Source organism: Orycteropus afer, unplaced genomic scaffold (genome assembly GCF_000298275.1).
Source record: "Orycteropus afer afer isolate SDZICR_OR568_19922 unplaced genomic scaffold, OryAfe1.0 scaffold00261, whole genome shotgun sequence".
Classification (NCBI taxonomy): Eukaryota; Metazoa; Chordata; class Mammalia; order Tubulidentata; family Orycteropodidae; genus Orycteropus; species Orycteropus afer.
In genome coordinates, this window is record NW_006921848.1 from 888,983 (window position 1) to 907,712 (window position 18,730).

The following is an 18,730-nucleotide window of genomic DNA, read 5'->3' on the forward strand; positions in this document are numbered from 1 at the left end:
GGGTTTGAACCGCCAGCCTTCTGGTTAGCAGTCAAGTGCTTTAGCCACTATGCTACCAGAGCTCCTATAGAGGGTATAACAATGGCCAATGCCAGAAACCTGGCAGTCATCCTTAAATTTCTTTTATTTCCTCACCATCCACATTCAATTGATCACTTAGTTCTGCAATTTATATCTTTCCAATCTATCTACTTCTTTTTATCCTTACAATTACCACTCTTTAGCCTGGATGATACAACCTCCTAACTGGTCTTGTATAAGGACCTCGGGTGGTGTAGGGAATAAGGCATTTGGCCGCTCACTGGAATTTCAGTGGTTCAAACCCACCAGTCACTCTGTAGTTTCTATCTGTACAGGTTCTATCTGTAGAAGAAAGATGAGGCAGTCTGCTTCCATAAAGATTTACAACCTTGGAAACCCAATAGGGGTCAGTACAAACCAGAATCAACTAGATGGCAATGAGTTTGGTGTAATGCACTATGGTGATTCCTTAAAAAGTTGGAATTAGAAATACCATTTGACCCAGCAATCCCATTACTAGGTATATATTCTAAAGAAGTAAGAGCCAGGACAAGAACAGATATATGCACACCAATGTTCATCACAACACTGTTTTCAATAGCAAATAGATAGAAACAACCTAGGTGCCCATCAACAGAAGAATGGATAACCAAACTATGGTACATATACAAAACGGAATATTATGCAACATTGAAGAATAACATAGAATCTGCAAAACACTGCATAATGTGAATGAACTTGGAGGACATTATGCTGAGTGAAATACATCAACCACAGAAGGACAAATATTGTATTAGTTCATTATTGTAAAAAATCAAAGAAAGGTTTATATATGGAAGGAAACTTTATTTGTTGGTTACCAGGGGTGGGAGGGGAGGGGAGGAAACACTGTAAAAATAACAAATAAGATAAAGAAAATAAAGAAGATTCTCAAGCCAGCATTTGTTATTTTCTGTCTTGTTGAACTTTGCCACTAGTGCTGGGGCCAGATGGTATCTCATTGTTTTGATTTGCATTTCTCTAATAGCTAATGATCGTGAGCATTTCTTCATGTGTTTGTTGGCCATAAGAGTCTTCTTGTATATAGTTTTGTTTCCCTCCAGTCCATTCCTGGCACCAGAATGGCCTTTCTAAACATTACCCTGCCACTCTGATAACTTAAACCTTTCAAAGGCTTCTCATTGTCCTGAGAGTAAAGTCCGCATTTTACAGTGTGGCTTACAAAGGCCTTTCTCTCTGTAGTCTAAACTTTTCATACTCTCCACTATAAACTCCATACTGCAGCAATACACTAATTCCTCATATTCCTCAAGGGCATTGAGATCTCTGATCCTTTGCGTATGTTCCTTCTTCTGCCTGAAATATTCCCTTCCCACTCCCACCAATCTTTACCTGGCTAACTTACTTGTCACTCATATCTCAGCTGGAAATGTCACTTGCATAAGAAGGCCTCTCTTGACTCCTTAGAGTCAGGTAGGGGACCTAGCTAGAGCATCTGACTTCCTCTAACTTCACAAGAGGGAAGTATAATCAAGATCAACAGCCCAAGGTGGATTCCTATGAGGCGGATGTCAGACATACCTCTACCCTCTAATCTTTTTACCAGTTTTGACATCAACTTTTTTTTTTTCATGGCATTCTCTATTTTTTCTTGGGTTTGATAATTTGTTTCAATGCCCACACAGAACTCACAGACAATATTTACAATTACGGGGTTTACTACAGAAGTAACAGGTTATAATTTAGGATCAGAAGTGACTCAGGGTATAGTTTTTTTGGTTAGGACAGCTTTTTTCAGCTATGCCAACAGGCAGGTCTTTCTCTGGCCCTTGGCTCCTCAGGACTCTGGGGCCAGCTGGAACTGTGCCTGCTCAGGCAAGTATTATATAGCTCTTCCCTCTGACACAGAGGCACCCCACTCTGCCAATAAGCCTCTTGCCCAAAGGCACTCAGCTTTCTTGTTCTGTGGGTCAGGAAGCCCACTGCACTGTCTCCTGCCCATCTCTTGGTTCTGATGTCTCTGCTGTCACTGTTTCTCGGTCACTATTTCTCACTGCCTCTTTCCATCTTCAGTGTTACAGCCCTTTCTCTCTGTCTCCTTGGTCTAGAGGTTCTCAGCACAGGGTTCAAAGGACACGCTCTACTCCTGGTTCTTCTTTCTTGGTTGTCATGAAGTCTCTCTTTTGCTCTGGGATTGACCCTCTTAAGCCTAAAGGGATGGCAAAACTGACTAATCCCCTCATTAGAGTTCATATACCTTATTTGAATGGTCCCATCCCCACGTGGGTGCCATATAACTTATTCATATTATTAGCAAGCTATCCAGTCCCCATGGTGGGCTCATTTGTGTAGTCCCAACCAGTCATTTGGTGGGAGATACAAAGACTATGGCTGGAAGGGTAATATTAAGTAATTTACTGTACTATAAGCCCATATGTTTTGTAGATAGTTGTATCTTCAACACTTGGCACAGTTCCTGGCACAAAGTAATCTCTCTGTTTCAATTCTTTAATCTGTAAAATGGAAATAATGAGAGATTTTACTTGTCTGATCTCCTCTAACCTTTACAAAGGGGCAAGAGAATCACCATCACCAGTCCAAAGCTGATTGCTATTAGGTGGAGGTCAGACATAATCTCCTTTCTCCAACTTTTTTATCAGTTCTGACACAAGCTGTCTCTGCCATAGCACTCTCCACTCCTTTACTGGGTTTGATAATTTGTTGCAATGGCCACACAGAACTCATAGATCAAGCTCATGATTATCGGGTTTATTAGGAAAGTAATGGCTTACAATTCAGGATGAAGAATGACTCAGGATACAGTTCTTCAGTCAGAACAACTCCTTGTCCATGCCTTCAGGCAGGCTTCTCTCTCAGCCTCTGGGCCCTTCAGGCTGGCTTCTTGGGCAAGTGTTACAAAGCTGATTAGCTCCCTGATAAGTGCCCAGAGGCAGCCCACTCCACCAGGAAGCTTCCTACCCAAAGGTATTCAGCTCTCTTGTTCCACAGATTGGCTCCACAGAAGGCTGTAACTGCCTTGCTCCATGGGCTGGGAAGCTTGCCCTGGTCTTCTGGCTCTGCTGCCACTGTTTCTCTGCTGTTGCATCTTGCGGTCTCATGCCATCTCTGGTGTCATAGCTCTCTCTGTCTCCTGGGTCTAGGAGGTTCTCTACACAGGGACCCAGGTCCAAAAGATGTGCTCCACTCCCCACTCTTCTTCTTGGTGGTAGTGAGGTCCCCCTTTCCATCTCTGGGATGGCTCATTTTAAGCCTAGTGAGATCACAAAACTGACCAATCCCCTCATTAGGATTTCATACACCATATTTGTATGCCCCCCTCAAGGGTGCCTTCCACTTTACTTGTATCAGCAAGCTGTTCAGTCTCCAACGAGCACCTTATTTGCATGTTGTTGTTGTTGTTGTTATGTGCCGTCGAGTCAGACCTGACTCATATTTGCATAGTCCCACTCAATCTTTTAGTTGCTAGTTGTAAGACCACGGCTAGAAGAGCCATATAAAAGCAACCAATCACACCACACTGCTTTATTAGTTTTTTGTTTGTTTGTTTGTTATACAACAACTGTTTTATCATAGCTTACACTTTATGGGCAGAAATTTGGGTAAGGAATCAATGGGTGATCCATCTGTTCCATGTGGCATTAACTATGCTCCCTTGGTGATATTCAGTATACAGATGGACTGGTCTGGAGGCTTTACTCACATGTTTGGCATCTTGATGGGGATGGCTGGAATGCTGGGATCAGCTGGAGCTGTTGACTGGAATGTCTGCATAAGGCCCCTCCATCACAGTGCTCTCAGGGCTCCCAGTGTTCCAAGAAGGAATAGAAGCTGCAAGGCTTCTTCAAATATAGTCTCAAAAAGCCCAGAACTCCTATATGATTTTCTTCCTTTTTTTAAATTGTGATTTGGGTGAAATATATAGTTTTCTTGAGAATTAAGTAAATTAATATATGTAAGGTGTTTAGAACAGCGCCTAGAACGTAAGTATATAAACTATCCTTTTAGCCTTCTTTCTTTCCTTCAATCTGACCTTTTCACTACACTCCCCTCTCCTCTTTAATGAGCGTATACAAGCCTGGGGTCGTGTCTACCTGCATGTGAGCTGCAGACTGGTATTAAATCAATATTTTAATTAACTAGTCATATTTTTTTGATTGATTGACTAGCCACACCAATTTCCAGTGTGACACTAACGTAAGCTTATCGTACTTCCAAATTTAAATTCTGATTCCTATGAACTTGAATCGAGAGTCCGCCATTGCGAGTAGCCGCTGGCATGACAGCGCCACTTCATCCTCGACTACGACAGCACAAGAGAAGGCTGCGGTTTCCGTCACCACCCTCAGGCTGCATAAACGTTCGTCCAGCCGTAAACTTAAACATCTCAGCTCCTCCCAGCAAAAAATCGCCGCTCTAGCACTGCGTCTATGACCTCTCTGTCTCTATGATAGTCTTTCCTGTGTCCTAGTGCTGCATGCCGGGAGAAATAATCGGTTTTCCGGGAGCGGTGCACGGAACTTCATTCGGAACTCCATTTCCCGGCGTGCCTTGCAGCGGCCGCTGCACCCAGAAGCGGGAGACCGGTTCCGGTTGCATCAGCGTGGGATATTCGGCGATATGAAACTGTTCCTGAGTGAGGGCGCACCGGGGAGCTTGCCGGTGCTGGCTGCGGCCAGCAGAGTCCGGGGCAGAGCGGAGCTGCTTATCAGCAGTATTGGCCCTGAAGGTACTTGGGCTGATGCTGGTGGGCGATTGATGAGAAGGGAGGGACCTAACACGCCCGTCATTCATCCCGCAATCATCTTCGCCGAACTCCAGGTCCCCATCATGCACCCCTGTCGACCTCCTCTCCCATTATCCTTGGTCAGCTCATCCCCTCTTCCCTGACAGGCACATTTCTTATTACTCCAGAAACCCACTGCCGTGGAGTCAATTCAGACGCACAGTAGAACTGCCCCCTAGGGTTTTCAAAGCTGTAAATCTTCATGGAAGTGGACTGCCGCATCTTTCTCCCACAAAACGGCTGGTGGTTTCGAACCTCTGACCTTTCAATTAACAGCCGAGTGCTTTTACCACTGTGACGCCAGGGCTCCGTTCTCGTTAGTCACCCCTTAATTACCCTCATTGTACCCTTCACTTACTTCTCGCCTGCTTTCCTTCATCTTTCTGCCAACCCTACCCTCTTTCCCAACTTTCTCCCTCACCTGCCAGACACCCCCTTCATACTTCACTCTCATGACAAACCCTACACCTTTTCGTCATGAGGAAACTCCTCTGCCTTCCTAAAACATACACATATACACTCCTTTTGGCTTACCTCGTCCCAGCCAATTGTCTGACAGTGCTTAAGCAATAATTTTGTTAATCCTTCCAGTCCTCTGGTTTTGTTCTCCCGCTGTTACCTCAGATCATTTTCAAGATATCTTAGTTATGTTCAGTTGTTCCACTTCTTGGCTACAGCACTATTCCAGTGCCACCCCCTCCTCCCTGCAATCCCCATCTGTTGTTGCCAGCTGGCACTCTCAGCTGAACACCTGCTGGCCTCTCCAGCTCATTCTAGATCCACTCCCTTTCAGTGTCCTATCCTAGAACCTCTGAGTTTAGGTTCCTTTTCCATGAACAATGGGAGGTGGTCCTCTAAGTGAACAAAGCATTTTTTTCCTTGTCTCTGTTTTTAATCCTTTTCCCTCTTCTACATCAGAGTGTGTGGTCCCATTCCTAACCAGGCCTAAGGTCCCTGTCTTGCAGCTGGATAATGGCAACTACCTCTTCTCCACCAGTGCAATCTGCCGGTCAGTATTAGTCCTTGGATGGGCCTACAGGTACAGGGAGGGGACTGAATAAAATCAGGGCTTTGCGTCCTCTGTGTGGTCTTGTTAGCAGCTGCTCTTTGACTGTAGGGTAAGAAGAGATGATCTTGAAGTGAGCTGGTCAGATGGGTCCCTCTAATTGTACCTTTTGTGGTTCTCTCCCTGAGCAGATATTTCTTTCTGTTATCTGGCTGGGAGCAAGATGACCTCACCAACCAGTGGCTGGAATGGGAAGCAGTGGAGCTGCAGGTGGGACTGAAATACTGGGGGTGGCAGGCAGGCCCTTGTTCTTCATGGCCATACTGATCTGTGTTCCCTGCATTTTAGCCAGTTTTGTCTGCTGCTCTGTACTGTTTAGTGGTTCAAGGCAAGAAGGGGGAAGATGTTCTTGGTCCAGTCCAGAGAGCCTTGACTCATATTGACCACAGCTTGAGTCGTCAGAGCTGTCCTTTTCTCACTGGGGTGAGTTGCACCTTGAGATAGGGGTTAGGGAGGGCTGTCTGGTATGAAGATTAAGAGAAGACTATTTAGGGTGTTCAAAGGCCAAAAGTGCCACTTACTAGCAGGGTAACCTTGACAAATGACTTTACCACTCTAATCCTCAATTTCTTTACCACTCTAATCCTCAATTTCTTCATTTGTGAAATGGGGGTAATATTAGTACCCACCTCATTGGAGTATGATGAGGATTAAGTGAGAGAATGTAAAGTGTTTAGCATAGTGCTTGATATATAGAGAGTGCTCAGAAAACATTAGGTATTATTAATACCATTGGGAAGAAGTTGAGTGTCTCACCTGTTTACCTTTTCTTTTTTCAACAAAGGAGACAGAATCTCTAGCTGACATTGTTTTGTGGGGAGCACTATACCCATTACTTCAAGACCCAGCCTACTTTCCTGGTGAGAATAGTGGATATCACTGCACTCCTATCCCCAACCCCAAGAGCTTATTGCAGTGGGTTACAGAACAGGAAGTAGGATATTGAGTTTTCACTTTGAGGTGTAGCTTGGCAGGGGAACTGTAGCACAAAGATGGCTGGGGGAACTAGGAAAGGCGACTGGAGTAACCTTGTGAAGAAGGAGAGGAGGTCCACTCCTACTTGCCCATTGCAGGCTCCATGTGCTGATTCCTCTTTTCTTCTATGTCCGCAGAGGAGCTGGGTGCCCTGCGTAGCTGGTTCCAGACGCTGAGCACCCAGGAACCATGTCAGCGAGCTGCAGAGACTGTGCTGAAGCAGCAGGGTTCCTTGGCCCTCCGGCCCTACCTCCAGAAGCAGCCCCAACCCAGGCCCCCTGAGGGGAGGGCTGTCAGCAATGAGCCTGAGGTTTGGAGCAGAGCAGAGGGGTCCTGAGACAGAGCCTTGGTGCTGGAGACAGGGGATGGCTAGGAGAGCGACTTTAAAGACTTTAAACGTTGTCACTAACTTTTTCAGTGACTGGAGAGCAAGAAGGTTTCCTTATCTGATAAGGGATCCTACCCATTCTTCATAGGAGGAAGAACTGACTACCTTATCTGAAGAAGAGATTGCCATGGCTGTAACTGCTTGGGAGAAGGGCCTGGAAAACTTACCCCCACTTCGGCCCCAGAAAAATCCAGTGTGAGTGGACACGAGGAACTGGGCATGGTTTCTTAAGTGGAAATTTTTGACTTCAGAGAAAATTATATGGTATCCAGATATGGGAGAAAAGCCAACAAACGCAGGAGAAATGAGTGAGAGCGGTTAGGGGAAATCAGCTATAAAGTGTTCCAGGAAGTGAATGGCACAGCTCATTGGGGTATAATAGCAGCAGCTGGGAAAAAGGAGTGAAGTCAACTTGGGGGAATCATCTGATTCCTTGTTAGTAGGAATTCAGTGAACTCTCAGGATGCCGAAGGTTTATGGGCATGGTAGATGACAGGGAGCCAGCAATAATAGGATGAGGATGGTCAGGAAGATGAAAGGGACCCTGGGGAGCAGTCAGTGCTAAGGAGGTGAGGGTAGATGCAGCATGTGTACGGCTCAGCTGTGGTGGATCGTGAAAAAGGAGTACTAGATTGAGTAATGTTAGGACTTCAGACAGCAAGTTGAGTGCCATGACTAGACATGACCCTGACAGTATATTTTTGGGAGATGGGGAGGAAAGGGTGGCTGTGAAGGCAATGGCTGGTACCTGCTGGTTGAATTAGGCCTTGAGGAAATAACAGGTGTTTGAGGAGAATTAAGGAGAACTGAAGGGGTGGTTACACTTGTACATGAGGTGGTAAACTGTAAAACCAAAACCAAATCCACTGCCATTGAGTTGATTCTGACCCCATTGGGTTTCCAAGGCTGTAAATCTTTATAGAAGTAGATTGCCTCACCTTCCTCTCATGGAGCAGCTGGTGGGTTTAAATTGCTGACCTTCTGGTTAACAGCCAAATGCCTTACCCACTTCACCACCAGAGCTGCTTGAGAAGTTGTAAAGGTTTCAGATAGTAACTGGACATAATATTAACATAGCACCTAGGAAGAAGGGGAGAAGTCAACACAGAGAAAGTCTTCTTGGGTGACATTTGAGTCCAAAGACAGGGTTTTGGTGATTGGACAGAGCCTAGGGAGTTTTGTCAGTACATGGGAAGTTTGAGCCAAAGAATAAAAAAAGCAGTCACAATAGTTAGGAGGGACAGAGATTAGTGTTGGAAGGAAAATTCTTAGTAGGAGCAGATGAGGTTTGCTCACTATGGGCCAGGCCTTATATTGGAAGTATAGTGAGTGGGCTATTACCATCCTGTGGGAAAGACAGTGCATGTGAGGAAAGACTTTAGAATACTTAGAGACAAAGCACATGAGCCTTTGACTGTAGAACAAATGTTTGGGCATTCGGTGCACTTTTGTTTCTCTAATCTAGCTTCAGGGAGCTCTGGTAGCATAGTGCCTAAGGCACTTGACTGCTAACCAGAAGGCTGTCAGTTCAAATCCACCAGCCACTCCTCGGAAGGAAGATGGGGCAATCTACTTCCGTAGTGATACTGCCTCAGAAACCCAAGGAGGGGTCGCTATGAGTCGGGTCCGACTCAGCGGCACATAACAACAACAACAACAATCTAGCTTCATGACCCTTGAATCTCCCCCATTGGTCTTTTTTCTTCCTCCTTCCCTACCAGGTTGCCTGTGGCTGGGGAGAAGAATGTGCTCATCACCAGTGCCCTGCCTTATGTCAACAATGTCCCCCACCTTGGAAACATCATTGGTTGTGTGCTCAGTGCAGACGTCTTTGCCAGGTGGAGCTAGCTGCTAGGGGAGAGACCTTCTGAGGATTGGGTGGATCTCAAGGGGATAGATATCTTTTTTTTTTTTTAATTTTTATTGTGGTTTTGGGGAAAGTTTACAGAGCAATTTCATTTTCCATATAGCAATTCATATACATTTTGACTCATCACATTGACTGTAATTTCCCACAGCATGACAGCTCTCTTCCCACTCCCTCCCCATAGTTAACCTCTTCTCTGTGTCCTTCCCTCCTATGTACTCCTGCTCCCTTAGTGGTCTCCCTATGCATACACTGCCCTTCTGTTCTTCCATGATTGATCTCTCTGAGGAGTGTATCTACCTGATGTAAATGTTCAGCCCATGTGCTGGTCTTTTATTTGGCTAGAAGCCACAGGAGTTCACTTCCAGACCTGAAGGGCAGTTAGGGGCCATAGTCTTAGGAGTTTCACCAGGCTTTATCAGACCAGCAAACCTGGTCTTTTTTTTTTTTTAATGATTCTGAGTTTTGTTCCACATTGTTCTCCCCCTCTATTGAAGATCTCCTACAGAGATCCCCTTCTAAGTGGTTGACAGTGGTAGCCAGGCACCATCTAGTTCTTCTGGTCTCATGGTTATATAGGCTGAGGTTCGCATGGTCCACCAGTCCCTTTGACTAATTGTTTCCATGTATCTTTGGTTTTCTTCATTCTTCTTTGCTCTGGACAAGGAGAGACCCATTGTTGCATTTAGATGGCCACTTGCAAGCTTTTAAGATCCCAGTAGCTACTCACCAAAGTAAGATGTGGAACAGTGTTTTTTGTGTAGTATGTTATACCAGTTCAGCTTGATAACCACGAAGGAATAGATCTTGAGGGTAGGAGCTGGAGGAATCCTGGGGACAAGGGAGAAACTGAGATATGGCACTGTAATCACCAATTTCCTCCCAGGTATTCCCGCCTCCGCCAGTGGAACACCCTGTATCTATGTGGAACAGATGAGTATGGTACAGCAACAGAGACCAAGGCTATGGAGGAGGGCCTAACCCCTCAGGAAATCTGTGACAAGTACCACATCATCCATGCTGACATCTATCGCTGGTTCAATATCTCATTTGATATTTTTGGTCGCACCACCACACCACAGCAGACCAAGTAGGTTTCCTATGTTGGAGGCAGAAGTGGGGGTGTTGGCTGGTGCTAGGGAAAATGACAAAGTTCTGGAGACAGAAGAAACAAAGGGGGCTGTCCAGCAACTTCCATTAAACATACCAGTTGCCATTCAAGTTAATTCCAAGTCATGGTGACCCCATGTATGTCAGAGTAGAACTGTACTCCGTAGGGTTTTCAGTGGCTCATTTGGCAGTAGATTGTCAGGACTTCCTTCTGAGGTGCCTCTGCATGGACTAGAACCACCAGCCTTTTCAGTTAATGACTGTACCACTCAAGGACATCTCTTCTAAACTTAGAATCTGAATATTGTCCTGAAATTTATTCCAGGCTGCGTGTTACTGAGTGGATTCATTATATGCAGAAGTCTAACCAGGGGCTGAGGGAAGAGCTGAGGAAGGGAAGAGAGAGGACTTGGGCTCATTGGAAGTATCTACACCTTCCTCTACATCTTCCTTCTCCTCCCTCCCTCCTGTGGAATCTTAAAACATTCCCTTCCATTCTTGTGTGCGTTTATAATATACTAATGTTTCTGTCAATACCCATTCTTATAAAAACTCTACATAGTAGGTAGTTTGCCAGCTGACACTGCTATACAATTCAGAACTTGATCTGATTGATTTTAATTTTTAGGATATATTAAAGAACAGACAGTGCTAAAAGGATACTTTTAGAGATTTTTGTTATGGTGAATGTAAAAGGGGTAAGTTGGAATTCAACAAAAATAGATTCTCAAGTGTTGAGGGAAGAGATTGGTTAGGCAATTGGGGAATATGAGTGAGGGGTTCTGGACTCATCCAGGAAAATTTCCTGAAGATGAGCTGATGACCTTTGCCTTGAGGGGCCTCTGATTTCTTTGGAGTTTGGACTAAATGAGCTTGGGTCCCTGGTTGGAGTGGTAGGAGATCAGGGTATACTGCTTCCTCTGACCAGCCACTCATGTGTCCCATGCTCGCCTCACCAGAATTACCCAGGACATCTTCCAGCGGTTGTTGTCTCGAGGTTTTGTGCTGGAAGACACTGTGGAGCAACTGCGATGTGAGCACTGTGCCCGCTTCCTGGCTGACCGCTTTGTGGAGGGCGTGTGTCCCTTCTGTGGCTACGAGGAGGCCCGGGGTGACCAGTGTGACAAGTGTGGCAAGCTCATCAATGCCATCGAGCTCAAGGTGAGAGGAGAACACAATTAGAGCCAGGAAGGAGACAATTCCTATTCTCAAAGGACTCCCAGGCTTATCCCGTTCAGGATTTTTGTTTCAGCATTTAAGATCTTGCACTAATAGCCCTCTCTACCCCATCGTAATTATCATTCAGGTCATTTGACAAATACTTAATTGTGCATTTACTATGTGCTTAGCATTCTGCTAGGAAATAAACAAGTGAGTTGATACTTCTCTTTACTCCACCTGATTGCTTTGTTTAGAGCTTTCTCTGTTCATTTATTCAATAATCTTAAAATAGGCCAATCACAGTTCTAGGTGTTAGAGATACAAGAGTGAACAAGACAGTTTTTTTTAGTTTTTATTGTGACTTGGGTGAGAGTTTACAGAGCAAATTTACTTACCATACAGCAGCTCATATACACTTTGTCTCATGACATTTGACTGCAGTTTTCCAGAATGCAACAGCTCCCTTCCCACTTCCTCCCCATAGTTACCTCTTCCCTGTGTCCTTCCCTTCTGTGCATTCCTGCTTCCTGAGCTGTCTCCCTGTGCATACACAGCCCTTCTATTCTCCCATGATTGTTCTCTGCAAGTAGTATATCTACCTAATGTAAATGTTCACCTCATATGCCTGTCTTTTGTTTGGCTAGAAGCTACAGGAGTGGGTTCAATTCCAGACCTGAAGGGCAGCAAGGGGCCCATAGTCTCAGTGGTTCCACCAGACTCTATCAGACCAGCAAACTTGGTCCCTTTTTTTATTTTAAATGATTTTGAGTTTTGCTCTTCCACTCTATCCAGGATCTCCTACACAAATTCACATCCGAGTGGTTAACGGTGGTAACTGGGCACCATCTAGTTCTTCTGGTTTCATAGTTGTGTAGGCTGAGGATCTCATGGTATACCAGTCGCTTAGACTAATTGTTTCCATGCATCTTTGATTTTCTTCATTCTTCTGGACAAGGAGAGACCCATCATTCATCTAGATGCCCACTTGCAAGCTTTTAAGATCCCAGGAACAAGACAGATTTTTAACATGAAAATAAAGAATAAACTGCCATACAGAGTGACTTCTGGAGGAAGAGTTTAAATTAGATGATTGGGAAAGGCCTCTCAGGGGATATAATATTTGTACTTAGAGTTTAACTGAAGAATGAGCAGGAACAGGCCAGGTGATGAGTGGGGATAAGAGTGTTCCAAGCAGAAGGGCTAGGAAATGCAAAGGCCCAGAGGAAGCAAAGAGAAGAACAGGTGGACTTGAAAAGAAGGCCATTGTCAGCAGGCTGTGAAGTCAGAAAGGTAGACAAATAGCAGATTCTTGGACCTTTAAAGAAGTTCAGGTTTTATTCTAGTTTAGTGGCAAACTGCTCTGTGGAAAATGGAGGGGAGGGAAAAAAGAAAAAGTGGGGACACCAGTTTGGAAGCTAGGATAATACTGTGTTTTTCACATATAGCACACTTATGTAAATAATGTGCACGCACATGCAACACACATAGGAAGCTAATGCATGAGGGAGTCAAACAATTTACAAAAAAAGTGTATGTGCATGTTACTTGTGTACACATATGGTAGTCCAGAAATGGGATGACATTGGCTTGGACTAGTTTAGTAGCAGAGGAAATAGGGAGAGAAAACAGAAGGATTTGAAGTATATTTCAGAGGTAAACTTTGTGGAGCTGGCTGGTCTGAAGGTTAGGGGAGGAGTTGGTGAAGAACAAGATGAATTTATGCTTTTGGCTCTAAGCAGCTGGGTGAATGGTAGTACCATTTGCTAAGATAGGGAGAACAGAACAGGCTTTCAGGCAGAGTGTAGTGATACTGTTTGGTTTTGTTAGTGCCTTCTAGACACTCGAGTAGAGATGTTTGGTAGGTGCTTGGATATAGACATGTGCAATTCAGGAGAGAGGTCCTGAAAAGAGTTGTAATTTCTCACCATTAGAAACTCAGACCAAAACTCACTTGGTAGTTGTTAGCCCCACCTAACTCTCCACGGAAGCTCTTGTGGTGCAGTGGTTAAAGCATTTGGCTGTTAACCAAAAGGACAGTGGTTTGAACCCACCTGCTGCTCTGCGGGAGAAAGATGAGACAGCTGCTTCCATAAAGACTTAAGGCCTCAGAACCCTAGACGGCAGTTCTGCTGTGTCCTGTAGGATGACTATGAGTCAGAATCAACACAATGGCAATAAGTTTTTTTTGTTTTTTTTTTATTCATATTAATCTCCTCCTGTAACCATAAACCCTTCAGTGTTTATATACTTAATTTGTATCACACAAGTATTTCTTGCCATTTTGTTTAGTAAAGGTCTGCACTTGTTCCTTGTGCCAGCCATCTCTCCCTAACTTGATTGTGGCTTTCTCAAGGACAGGGGCTGTGTCCTCTTTTGTTGCTTCTTCCTGCCTGCACACAGCAAAGTATAGTGTGGTGCTATCCCCAGCTTATGCTGAGAATGCTTTTTCTTATTCTTTGTAGTGAAAGGACAAATTAGTGAAACTGGAAACAAACGTAGTTAGACAGTTTAGACAGTGCAAACTTGAGCCTCCAAGTTCAGGGAAGGCCCAGGTAGTAAGGAGCTGGCCTGGGTATAAGTATGAAGATAGCTACATGGCAGATCAGGGAGCTCATCCCCTCTTCCTCTCCTTGCTTGGACAGCTCCTACAGGCCTGCAATCTCAATCCTCGCTGTCCCAGTCTAGTTCACCCTGTCTCTTGACTCCTTCACAGAAGCCTCAGTGTAAAGTCTGCCGAGCATGCCCTGTGGTGAGATCCTCCCAACACCTGTTTCTGGATCTGCCTAAGGTAGGTATACTTTTCTCTCAGCATAATCTGGGCAGCCTCTTCAGCTCCCTCTGCCCGGCCACAAATACTGATACCAAATCACTCTCAAATGTTTATTTATTTATTTAAATTTTATTGTGCTTTGGGTCCAAATTTACAGAGCAAATGTGTCTCAAATGTTTCAAATGTTCATTTAAAAATTGTACATGCTTATTGTAGAGAGAGTCCTGGTGGCACAGTGTTTAAGTGCTGGCTGCTAACCAAAAGGTCAGCTGTTGGAACCTACGAGCTACTCCGTGGGAGAAAGACTGTAGCAGTCTTCTTGGTAAAGATTACAGCCTTGTCAACCCTATGGGGCAGTTCTACTCTGTCCTATAGGTTTGTTATTAATTGGAATCAACACAGTGTCAATGGGTTTGGTTTGTTTTGGGGTTTATCATAGAGAGAAGGAGCTCTGGTGGTGTAACAGTTAAGTGCTCGGCTGCTTAGTGGTTCAGAACTACCCAGCGGCTCTGCAGGAGAAAGACCTGGTCATCTGCTCCTGTAAAGATTACAGCCAAGAAAACCTTACAGGGCACTTCTATTCTGTAAGATCGGGTCACTGTGAGTTGAAATTGGGTCGACAGTACCTAATAACAGTTGGAGAGAGTGCACTTGAGTGCAGAAGAAGGAGAAAGAGACAAGATATTAAAACAAATGGAGCAACAACAAAAAAAAAAGCAAATGTGGAGAAAAATCTTAACAATTGACGAATCTGAGTAATGGCTTTATGGGGGTTCTTTGACTGTTCTTGTAACTTTTTTTGTGAGCGTGAAATGATTTCCAAACAAAAAGCTAGAAAGAAAAGAAAAAAGAGGCAGATTACTAAAGCAGAAAATTGGTCAAGGCATGTTATAAAGTAAAATCAATCAGATTGCGGAATATGAATGCTATGATCTAATTTTTATTAAGGATCAAAAAAAAAATGCTTTCATATGCATAGACCATTTCTGAATAGACACAAAGGAAAAGGAGTAAACACTTGTGACACGTGGGCCTGGCTTTCCCTCGTTCCATATTTTACCTCCTTTCTTCCACAGTACAAACCCTGGTTCCCAACAATGTTAGCACATTTACTTATTTGCAGTACATGTAAAATAGTTTAAAAATTGCTTCACTCATATTGTTAGCTAACACACACACACACACACACACACATATATTTAAAAGAGTTTAAAATTTTTTGGTTGTCCACCCCTCCCAGTCCCTCCCAGCCCCTAACGAGGGTGTACAGTCAAATAATATTTTCAGAATTCAGTTACTTCGCCCATCGTTAGTTCAGTGTCTTAGTTATTATCTATTGCTGCTATAACAGAAATACCACAAGTGGATGGCTTTAGCAGTTGAGGAGGCTAGAAGTCCTGAATTCGGGGAGCTGCCTCTAGGGGAAGGCTTTCTCTCTCTGTTGGCTCTGGAGGAAGATCTTTGTCTCTTTGAGCTTCTATTCCTAGGGATCTTCATGTGGTTTTGGCATCTCTCTTCCCCATCTCTGCTCACTTGTTTAGTGTCTTTTATAGCTCAAAAGGAATTGACTCAAGATACACTGTATATTAATCATGTCTCATTAGCTTAACAAAGACAACCATTCCCAAATGAGATTATAACTACAGGCATAGAGGTTAGGACTTATAACATACAATATTTGGGGACATACTTCAATCTATAACATTATACCTTCTGGTCCCCAAAATTCATGTCCTTGCTATGTGCGAAACACATCTATCCCATCACAACCTCAAGTTGAAAAGCTCATCTTATGATGCATCTAAATCAAAGCATGGATAAGCCTTTAGGTATATTCCATCCTGGGATAAAATTCTTTTTCATCTGTGAATCTGTGAAATCTAGACTACAGGTTACCTGTTTCCAAAGTACAATGGTGGCACAGGTACAAGATAGACATTTTCATTACAAATGGGAGGAATTGGAGGCAAAGAAAGGATAATGGGCACCAAGCAAGTCTAAAACCCAGCAAAACAATTTACATTAGCTCTTAAGACATGAAAATAATCCTCTGTTCTTTGGGACTGCCTGGCCCGTGGCCCTGCCCTCCAGACTCTGGTGTTGGCCATGCCTCTGGATTCTGGGTAGAGCCCTTTGGCCCCAGGCTTCAGCTTTGCCTTCCATGCTCACTGAGACAGTTACTCTTGCTTCCTTGGCTTTAGGTGACCCCATTCTCCTACTCCATCTGAGTGGCAACCCTACCCCTTGTCCCAAATAGGCCCCTTCTGTCCCTTGGGCATGGCAGCCCCACACCCCTGACACACTGTAATGGCAGCCCCACACTCTGGAACCAAGATGATGAAGATCTGACTCTTTGCTACGTAGGAGGCTGCGGCCCCACCCTTTGAAACTGAGAAGGTTCTGCTGCTTGCATTCCTTGCAACAGTTTTCCTGATGTCCCAGCTGCTCTAGGGATGGTCCTTTTCTTTTTTAGGAGGATAGCATATGTAGCTTCTTTGGCCTGTTTCCCGAATTCTAAGAGGTAGAGTTCTTTCCTTCATTCTCTCTCCCCTTCAGTCTAAGCTGATGGGTTTTCTGCTTTGTTAGTTGTTTAGATCCATCAATCACAGGCTTAATCTCTTTAACAAGAGATTGTATAGCCATATCCTTGGTGAACATTCTAGGACATGTGTCCTTAGTTCGTACAACAGAATTTTCCAAATCTGTAAATTTTATGTTCATTTTGCACAGTTCATTTTTAAGCCTATCTCTTTCCTATTGTATTTTATTGTAAGAGGAAAGGAGAAATCATGTGATCCCTTTAAGATCTTGCTTAGAAATCTCCTTAGGCAAATACCCAATTTCATCACTTAAAAGTCCTACCTTCCACCAAACATTTGAATATAATTGAGACAAGTTCTTTGCCACTACATAATAAGTACTGCCCTTCCTCCATTGTCCAATCACATGTTCATCATTTTCTTTAAAGCGTGCCCAGAAGCACATTCAATGTCCACATTTCTAGCAACATTGTGTTGCTGGCACCATATGTATTCTCTAAGACAAGAGAGACTTTCGCTATAACTCTTTTCACTTCTTCTGAGCCTTCATCAGAATTGTCTTTGATATCCATAATCCTACCAGCCGCAGGGATCCAAGTGGGGAGAGGAACTCAGGCATGCCCAAAGCAGCAGTGTGGGAGAGCAGGAGAAAGGGGATTAAAAGCCAGGAACTCAGACAAAGGAGCAGTCAGTTGCAGGGATCCAGGTGAAGAGAGGAACACAGACACGCCCAGAGCAGCAGGGCAGGAGAGTGGGAGAGAGGGGATTAAAAGGCCTAGGAATCTGGACAGAGGAGGAGTCAGCCACAGGGACCCAGGTAAGGGTGGTACGAGAGGTTTCCAACAGGGAGGCAAACTTGTCTGTTGGTTTGTCCTACCGTGGTGATGTGTTGATGTGAGTTTTGAGGCTGAGCCACTGGTGTTTCTAACCCAGCGGGAGGCACATGGTGCACAGATACCATCCCAGCTTACAGACTGAGACAGACTAGGAAGAAGGAAGAGGCCGTCCAATTCTCAAAGAATTGGCCAGGGAAAACCTTATGAATAGCAAAGAAACACTGTTTGATACATTATCGCGCAACTTTATGAATAGTCCGGTTAGGTTAGAAGGCTCTCAAAATAGGACTGGGAAAGAGCTGCATCATCTGAGTAAACCCAGTCTTACTCCCATGGATAAGATAAAGCTTTCGAGAATGCCATTTGCTGATGTGGCCCCACTCAAATTGAAGAGAAACAGCTGCAGACATCCATTAATCATCAGAACATGGAATGTACAAAGTATGAATCTAAGAAAACTGGAAGTTGTCAAAAATGAAATGGAACGCATAAAGATTGATATCCTTGGCATTAGTGAGCTGAAATGGACTGATTTTGGCCATTTTGAATCAGACAACCACGTGATCTACTGTGCCGGGAATGACAGTTTGAAGAGGAATGGGGTGGCATTCATCATCACAAAGGAAGTTTCAATATCTGTCCTGAAGTACAATGCTGTCAGTGATAGGATAATATCCATATGCCTACAAGGAACACCCATTAATACAACTATTATTCAAATTTATGCCTCAACCACCAAAGCCAAAGATGAGGAAATTGAAGAATTTTATTAACTGCAGTCTGAAATTGACCAAACATGTAATCAGGATGTGTTAATTATCACTGGTGACTGGAATGCAAAAGTGGGAAACAAAGAAGAATCACCGATAGTTGGAAAATTTGGCCTTGGCGACAAATAATGCTGGAACTTGCATGGTAGAATTTTGCAACACCAACGACTTGTTCATTGCAAACACCTTTTTTGAACAAGACAAACGGTGGCTCTACATGTGGACTTTACCAGATGGAACACATAGGAATCAAATTGACTACATTTGTGGCAAGAGGTGGTGGAAAAGCTCAGTATCTTCAGCCAAAACCAGGCCAGAAGCTGATTGTGGAATAGACCATCAACTGCTCATATGCAAGTTCAACTTGAAGTCAGTTAAAATAAGTCCAAGAGAGCCAAAGTATGATCTTGAATATATCCCTC

The 18,730-nt window shown here is 44.1% G+C and overlaps 1 protein-coding gene across 1 annotated transcript in view; it reads left to right on the forward strand.

The window, feature by feature from the left end:
- The first annotated feature begins 4,659 nt into the window (after positions 1-4,659).
- MARS1 (methionyl-tRNA synthetase 1) overlaps positions 4,660-18,730 on the forward strand; it is a 25,141-nt gene continuing 11,070 nt past the window's right edge. The window contains exons 1-11 of the mRNA XM_042782202.1: positions 4,660-4,768; positions 5,744-5,834; positions 6,023-6,101; positions 6,180-6,314; positions 6,676-6,751; positions 7,004-7,176; positions 7,343-7,449; positions 8,976-9,092; positions 10,008-10,211; positions 11,191-11,392; positions 14,106-14,180. Coding sequence (XP_042638136.1) covers positions 4,660-4,768; positions 5,744-5,834; positions 6,023-6,101; positions 6,180-6,314; positions 6,676-6,751; positions 7,004-7,176; positions 7,343-7,449; positions 8,976-9,092; positions 10,008-10,211; positions 11,191-11,392; positions 14,106-14,180 — 1,368 coding nt within the window. The remainder of the gene's footprint in view (positions 4,769-5,743; positions 5,835-6,022; positions 6,102-6,179; positions 6,315-6,675; positions 6,752-7,003; positions 7,177-7,342; positions 7,450-8,975; positions 9,093-10,007; positions 10,212-11,190; positions 11,393-14,105; positions 14,181-18,730) is intronic.